Below are 8,366 nucleotides of genomic sequence, written 5' to 3' on the forward strand. Positions count from 1 at the left end.
TTTTCAATAGGGTAGGTGAGATTAGTTGAGATAAATGCAAGTAAGAAGGTAAAGATGGTTTAATCATTTATCTATGTTTAAGTTGATAAAACTCTAGAGAACAATTACATAGATGCAGTAAGACGAGAAATATCGACAAAATATGGTGGACTAAAGACCAATGAGAACTTTATTGGTTTTAGAGTGAAGATGGAGAGAATCAAACCTTCGATCTCTTGAATAATGACTTATACTTTCTCGAGCTGCTAACCACAGTTTGAAAGCATATGAAAGTCAAACACCACCAAATTCAATAGCTAACCTTGCGTTACTTCTATTTTTCTACCTTTATTAGTGACTGAAAAAAGAAACTAACAAATAACCTTAAAAAAACTGTAGTATTAGATGGGGATTGCTTGACATTCATCCCAATGAAGCAAAACCATGATTATAAACATTGCACTTTTGCTGCTCTATAACTGAAGATAAGATTTGGATCAATAAATAATATACATGTAAACCAAATACTATTCAGCATTGGACCCTTACTAATTCATAACACGTTGAGGAGTGATTCTAAGATGGTTAAAATCACTTTTGTCATTTTTAAAACCACTCAAAAATTACCTTTTATCATTCAAAATCAATTTTAATAGTATAAGAAATGCTTTGTTAAATATTAAATTAATTTTAAGTGATTAAAAGTGTGTTTCAGAGTGATTTTAAGTACGACAAAAGTGATTTTAAACATTTTAGAATTACTCCTACACATGCAGTCAAGTAACTCTGTATACCTAATGCAACATTCTCCCAACAGACCCAAACCAATACCATTTGTCCGAATGGAGTAGCTTAGAAGGCAGCTGAACTAGTTCTACGCAGCTGATACTTCGGTTCCAAGATTGGTTCGCTTTGCATCGTGTTCTCGAATTCCTACTTGGTTAGACAAAACAGGGTCAGTGGTTGGAAGAACAGAGGCATTTAGCTCATTGAGATGGAAAGAGAGAACCAGGTAGAAGGATCATTCGAAGATAAAAGAACAAAGATGAAAGATAACAGGAACAATTCAAAACTATACATGGAACAGATATTTATATATATTGGTCAAACAAAAAACAGGATCTAGTTCATCAATCAAGAAAAATTACAAATAAGAAGAAATATAATTACATTTCATCTAAGCAAACATTGGATATCATATAAGGGAACTGAGAGTTGAAACCAAACCGAGACTGAGATGAATTGAAAACTAAGAACACATCCTCTTTTTGCACATTGAATTGAATTGTAGCCCATACATCAGAATGTGAATACTGTTTTCTACAAATATGCTTTATCCACTTAGTTTCTAAATTTTAAAAAGTTTAATTATGCCTATGACTTCTATTAAGTTACTGTCATTAACAACCTTATGATTATACTAAGCTAATTAGAATAATGTTGGAAAATTTTGTATCAGGTGACAAACGAATGGCAGAAACGTGGAATACTATTTTGACAAGTCCATTATTTAATCCTCATTCAATATTCCATTGTTTCTTTTCTCTGCTTCATAAACCCTATAGGATTGCCATTACAGCAATAGTCCATAGAACTCAAGACTCTGGACAGTGTCTAACCAAAAACTTGGAACAAATACTTTTTCAGGGAAAAATACCTTTTTGGTCTCTGAGTTTTGAAGAATGAGTGCATTTAGTGCCTCGTGTTTCAAATTAGCCCTTTTGGACCTGAGTTTTCAAGAATAGGTTTAAAAGGTTCCTCCATTTTTTTTATTTTTTATTTTTATTTTATTTATTATTGTTTTTTTTTTTTAAGAAAAACCATTCAATTTAAAAAGAAAATTTGATAAATAGCTTACATGGAAAGTTGATTGGGAAAAAAATATATATTTTTAATTTTTTTTCTTTCTCTCTCCTCCCTCTCATCCTCTCTCATTCTCTTCCCACTTTGTTCTCTCTCCTTCCTCTCCACTCCGATACATATTCCAAAAATTCAAGAAAAAGAAACCTCAATCTAAAACTCCATCTAATCACCTCCCCAATCTCCTAAAAGAGATCAAAACCTTCACTTATCGAAAACCTAAATTATTTCATTCAAGAATGGCATATGGTGGTTGGGAAAATGTGAATCTGTAAGTGGGGTTTCCATAAAATGCAAGAAAAAGGAGAACTTAAATTGTAAGGGGGGGTGGGTTTCCATAATCTTAAGTGGAAGTTACAAAACTTAATTATATATAATTCCTTGTAGGTATATATTTAGTTTAACATAGCCATGGTGCATTAGGAAGATGAGGGAGATGGCACCTATGCGACTTTCTGTTGAGATTGTTTAGAAAAAAATAAATTGGAAAGATTTGGTAATGGTAATGGAGATGGAGGAAAGAGACCACTCGAATGAGAGAGAAAGACATAGGATGATGAGGGAGGAGATGGAACAAGAGAGAGGAGAGAGAAAAAAGGAAAATATTAAAAAAATATATTCTTTCCATGTCATCTTGCCATGTCAAGATCTACAACTCTTTTTAAATTAAGTTTAAAGTTTTTTCTTTTAATCCTATTCTTGAAGACTCAAGGACCAAAATAGCCAATTTGAAATATGAGGGACTAAATTCACGTATTCTTCAAAACTCAGGGATCAAAAATGTATTTTTCCCTACTTTTTAAGTCACTAAATTTTTAGTATAGTTTTCCTTTGGTTTCTAGATCTTAAATTGTGTTACCTCTAACTTTTGAGTTTGTTTCCATGTGGTCTCTAGATTTTACACTTTTACCCTTGAGTAATTGATGTTCACTTTTGTTTCTTGAGGTTAACTATCAATTAATTAATTTTAAGTAATTATGATATGAATTTTACAATTAATTTTAATAGTGATGGAAAATTAATGAAAACATATTTAATTATAATTAATTTAATTTCTTTGAATAAAATTAATAGAAAATTAATCAAAAGTGGGTATTAGTGAAACTCAAGAGTAAAGATGTAAACTTTTGATGCCTATGGACCAAATTGAAATTAAACTTAAAACTCAAGAGTAAAATTTTAAAATTTTGAAACTTATGAACCAAATGAAAATTAAACTCAAAACTTAAGGATACATGTGCAACATTTTGAAATCTAGACACCAAAAGAAAACTATACTAAAAAACTTAGGACCATAAAGATATTTCCCCCCAAAAAATTTTGTCTTCTTTGGACACTTCTGCTTTTAATCTTCGATAGATCGCCCTCTAGTGCAACTTTAGCAGCTGTGAAAATGGTGAACAGTAACTTTACCCAAAAATTCACCTTTCCCTGAACTTGTATTCTTCCTACGAATTCTCTCCACTTTAGAATCAGTTCTCAGCCTCGCCATTATATTCCAGGATTTGATATTTTGACCCTATTAATCACAGTGATAGTTCTTTGGTACTCTCCACATACAGTATTACGTGATTGCAGAATAAATTTCTTTTTCCATCCAATTCTGAAAACGGTAAATTTCTTTTTTCTCCATATATGCTGAAGTTTGATTTGTGCCCCTTTTGACTCCCAAAAATGCTTTTTCTTTTTCTTAAGAAATGAAAGAACATACACAGGTATGCTAACTATTGTTTTGTTCAACAACTCCCATGTTCCGGGGGAAATCTCCACACCGATTTCAACAAAAGTGCCTCATTTCTGTTCCTACTATCACCACTGCCTAGAGATGAAAGAAATCAATGTATTTTCAGGGGGAGCTCGTTCGTGTTTTGCAACTTTTGAATCAGCTCATTTAAAAAGTTTTCCTCTTGGTGTTCTTTTACAAAAGGATTCAAGGGGTTTTCTATTCAAGATATTAATCGTAGTTGGGAGAATTTTATTGTTTCTTCTTGTTCTTTTATTGTTTTTCTCATTTTTTCCTTATGTTTCTTCTGTTACTGTTGTTATTTGGAATTGTTCTCTTATGTTCTTTACGTGTTTTCTTTCTTAACGTTGTATCTTGGAGCATTAGTCTTTTTTCATTCTCTTTGTGAAAAGTGTGGTATCGTTACTTTTTTTTTTTTGGAGAAAAAAAAACCCTGCAGGTATTCCATGTTACCTAGGGTAAGGAAGTTGTCCCCAAAATAGCAAGAGGAAGAGATGTCCGAATTAAGGTCTTTTGGATTCTATCCAATATTTACAGACCACAAGGAGAAGAGTCCAAAGAGAATTTGCAAGGAGATGGCTTTACAAAGACCGTGCACTCTCTGGTCAAATGCTCAAGCAAAGAAGAATAGAGAGTTCCCAGGAAATCCACATTCCACGATCTGCCATCGGCCTTATCAATAAGACTATAACCATCAATCAGAGAGCTTAAAGAGCACCCTTCTTTGGATTTCTCTTTCATTTGTACTCCTCCTCAACCCAAGTTCTAACAAACATCAGTGCTATCCCAAAGATCCCCGGTTCTCTCTTTACCAAAATAGGTGGCAACTTAAATCCTTTACTAAAGTGGGACCTTGATAGCTCAAGAATTGTGAGAAGGAAAACTATTGTTATCCTCCCATTCTCAGTTCTAATTTGTAAACATAATCTACAACGGAGACCACCAATTTATAAGCTGACTCAAGGGAAGTCCTTTTTTCTTGTGGCCTACTAATAATTATATGAAACCTCCCGCTTCAAATTTGCATCTACAACTCTATGGAAGTCAATAGATTGATAAAAAATTGAGATTGAGGAATAAATGTAGGCTAAGACAATCATAGACTTATTCTCATAATGACCACTAGGTAATTATAAGAAACTTCCTGCTTCAAATTAGCTTTCACAATGGTTTCTTAACGAACTACCGTAGACATGAAATGCAATTGTTCCATTGCTCACTCACTGAAAGTCCATAGACTGAGATCATGTTAATATTGAGAATGCATATAGACAAAAACAGCACAAACTTATTCCTTAAGAAAGTGGGTTATTTCATTAATGAATGACTCTTTTGTTACCATAATATTGTCAACTGAAGAATCCAATCATAGAATTTTTATTGAAACTTAAAAAGTCATTAAATCAAGCAGGCATATGAGTGCATGATCACACAACAATTCACATGCAAAAAAATCATTCACCTTCTCTTTCTTGAGCTTTAAATTCTCCTCTTCAAGACGTGAGACCTTGTTCACCAATTCATTATGGTAGGCCTACATTTGGATCACTGGATCAGCTATCGAGATTAACAAACGAGAAACATATGAGAAATAAATAGTCCTCTAGAGGAAAAGTTTCCAAAATAATGACCTGTTTTCTGGCTCGAGAGCGAGCCGCAGACTCCCTATTCTTGATTTTTCTCTTTAGCCTCCGCTCCATAGTCTTCTCAGGTGTGTCTGAGGGATCCCTTCTCCGTTTTGGTGTCGTTGTATCTGATTGTGTGCCTAGTGAAGGGGTTGATGACAACAAGCCCATTTTCTGTGAAAAATTCCTCTCTGCCAATGCCATAGTATCAATGGCATCCAAGCCCATAATGGAACTTGGAGAAGCCTCAGCATAAATCCCTGCTTGTATCAAGAAATCCTCTAAAGTCACCTCACCAAGTATAATCTCACTATGCTCACTGTTCAAATCTTCACGATTTTTTTTCTTCTGCCCATGTTGAATCTCCCTCCACACATCATCAACAGTCTTCCCACTCAATGCTCTGGCCAGTGAGAAACTGGCCTGACGTTGGAGAGAATATACTGAAGAGGAACTCTCACTCTCCATTCCCATGGATTGGTTGGCTTCAGTTGTCCAGATGTTATGAAGAAGCTCATCAAGGTTCATGCTGCCTAATGGCTTTCCCATTTCACCTAACTGGTTTTTAACCTCTTCAAGAGTAAGACCGTACCATGAGTTTTGCCTTGTCAATGGGGCAGGTTGTAAATGAGATTGTTGGCCGTTCAATTGAGAACCCATCGTCTGAATCCCCATTCACAACGCTTTCAAAACCAACCTTGAGGTTTGATCTATCATCATGAGAATCAAATTTTTAACTCTTAGTCATATACTAATTACACCCATCACTTATCAACCAGGTTTACCTTGCAATTTTTTTTTTCTTTTTTTATAAGAAACCAACATTCATTGAGAAAGATGAGTGGATATACAAGAGCATAACAAAAACAAAAAAAAAAAAACAAAAAAAAAACAAAACAAAACAAAACAACCCTCACGCCCAATTACAAATTACAAAGAGTGGCTTCAATCCAAAAGAATCATATTAATCATATTATATATATGTGCATATATAAATATATATTTGGATAGAAATAACAACTTTCATTCAGAAAAAATGAAAGAATACAAGGGCGCATAAAAAATCAAACCCACAAAAAACCCTCTCAAAGAAACAGGTTCCAACTAACTAAAATGTTGTCTAAAGAGTAGTTACAAAAGGTCTTCGAAATTGAAGGAGACATAAAACTTCAGACCACACATCACTAGGGTCCCTCTCCAACCCTCTAAGCATTCTGTTATTTCTTTCTCCCCACAAAACCCATAACAAGGCACACACCCCAGCTTTCTAAAGAAAGGGGCCCTTCTCCTTAAAAGGCAGAAGGAGGAACTCCCCGATTGAGCCACTAACACTCCCCAACCATATTAACAATATAGTTACAGAAAAAACAGTGTTAACAAATGCCCAAAGGGATGAGTTAAACTCAATCACATCCCAAACATCCCCCCCATACGGATCAACCCCCAAAAGAACTATACTATCCCTCTCAAGCCAAATGCCCTGTAATGGAGCAAGACAACAAGACAAACAAAGAACCTCCCTTGTCACGAAAAGGAGGATTCAAGAGCACCTCCTCAAACATTGAACAGCAACCTCTACTACCAGCAGCACAAGCCCAAGGGTCCTAAAGATAAACAGCATATATTTCAGAATTCAAAGCAAAACTAATTTAAACACCCACCACCAGTCTCAAGATGTAAAAACGAAGACCCATTTTCACAACAATGAAAATAAGATTTCTATTTCCTTCAAACCGAACAGAAATTCACACAAAAAGTCCACATCAGTATAACCCCTTGAGATATAAAATGAACCAACGCTAAAAAGCAAGCCAGAGATACTCGCGATCAATATTGCTGCCTCTCGATTTCCCAATTCATCGAGAAATATCAAGGATCAATACAACCATAAACATAAAACCTCGAGTGTTTTGCAGCAGTAAAGCAGGGGAGATTCTTAGAAGAAGCCCAATAACATGAAAAAAAAAATACCCATGAAAGAAGAGGAAAAAAGAAGAAGAAATTGGAAAGAAAGCGATTAGAAGTACGGACCTGTGGCAGTGAAGACATGAATAGATCAGATCTGAGAGGACAAGTGGAAGGAAGAAGATGGGGTTGTGGAAATTGAAATGATTTTTGCTTGAAACTTTCCTGATTTGTGACACACGTATTTTCCGAATCAGGGTAGGAAAAATTAGAAGACGCACGAAAGTGAAGAGAACCCACTGATTCTTGTCGCTTTTGATCACTTTTGAAATTCTGAATTTCGATTTTCTCTTTGCTTTTTCGGGATCGATCTCCTTCGTACTGATTTCGGCTACTCCAATTTAATGGGTTTTTTTTTTTTTTTTCTTTTTTCCGCAATGCAGTATCCAGAGATAATGGGCCAAAAAAACCATTTTAAACCTTTAAAATGACAAATGATTCGGTTTTTTTAAAAATGTCAAACGTCTGTTGCTGAAGTCATGATTATATGAAGTTATGATATTGTCCTTCTTTTTTTCTTCTCCGACATGACCAACTCCAATGAACAAGTGATGAGAGAGATGAGTGGTTTTTTTAGTTAGGAAACGAAGAGAGAGCGAAAAAAGAAGAGAGAACAAGACGAGAGAGAGTGACACATAGTAATTTGTGAGAAAAAAAAGAATAGAGTGAGACGAGCGAGAGACATAGTGATTTGTGAATGAAAAAAGAAAGAGCAAGAACGAGACTGTTTTTTCGCATGCACGCGAGTATATTTCGGTAATTTCACCCGAATTTGACATCAACAAGAGGTCATTTTGACTTTTTTTTCAAAAACCGGATCATTTCCCATTTTTTACCTAATTTTTGGATCATCTATCCAATGGACTCTAATTTCTTTGCGACAGATAATTAATGGATTATGAATTTATAAGAAAAATCAAGGAACATATTGAATTTATTGTTATAGTTTTATTTATAATAATCGGTTGATTATAATGGTTTGTATTTAATCAACATAATATTTTAGTTTGAACTTCTTTATACTTTAATTTTAAGAAGAAATTTGATTATATTTATTTTTACTTCGTTTTTTATAATTATATTAAAGCTAAAAAAAGTGTTAAAGTTGATTTTTTTTTTAATAATTACACTTTTTTATTTTAATTTAATAAATGCATTTGATTACCATTCTTTTTGTTTTTTTTTTTTTTATA

The 8,366-nt window shown here is 34.0% G+C and overlaps 1 protein-coding gene across 2 annotated transcripts; it reads right to left on the minus strand.

Annotated features, from left to right (window-relative positions):
* Nucleotides 1-424: 424 nt before the first annotated feature.
* Nucleotides 425-7,561, minus strand: LOC120071145 (ABSCISIC ACID-INSENSITIVE 5-like protein 2). Of its 2 annotated transcripts, none has more exons than XM_039023232.2 (4): nucleotides 7,240-7,561; nucleotides 5,215-5,918; nucleotides 5,046-5,117; nucleotides 425-912 (listed from the first exon to the last, which is right to left on the minus strand). In XM_039023232.2, the coding sequence occupies exons 2-4, from the start codon at nucleotides 5,881-5,883 to the stop codon at nucleotides 832-834; spliced, it is 822 nt and encodes a 273-aa protein (XP_038879160.1). In that variant the 5' UTR covers nucleotides 5,884-5,918; nucleotides 7,240-7,561; the 3' UTR covers nucleotides 425-831. The 2 variants fall into 2 exon arrangements, with proteins under 2 accessions (XP_038879160.1, XP_038879161.1); XM_039023233.2 differs by having other exon boundaries at nucleotides 5,215-6,812.
* Between the last annotated feature and the right edge of the window lie 805 nt (nucleotides 7,562-8,366).

This window comes from Benincasa hispida, chromosome 2, assembly GCF_027475165.1.
Source record: "Benincasa hispida cultivar pf3 chromosome 2, pf3_genome.v1.1, whole genome shotgun sequence".
NCBI lineage: Eukaryota > Viridiplantae > Streptophyta > Magnoliopsida > Cucurbitales > Cucurbitaceae > Benincasa > Benincasa hispida.

Coding starts and splice junctions, on each gene's coding strand:
- LOC120071145 (XM_039023232.2), bottom strand. CDS start 5,883: ATGGGGATTCAGACGATGGGTTCTCAATTGAACGGCCAACAATCTCAT. Junction 5,118..5,214: donor GCTCTCGAGCCAGAAAACAG/GTCATTATTTTG, acceptor ATCCAAATGTAG/GCCTACCATAATGAATTGGT. Junction 913..5,045: donor TAAAGCTCAAGAAAGAGAAG/GTGAATGATTTT, acceptor CTAACCAAGTAG/GAATTCGAGAACACGATGCA.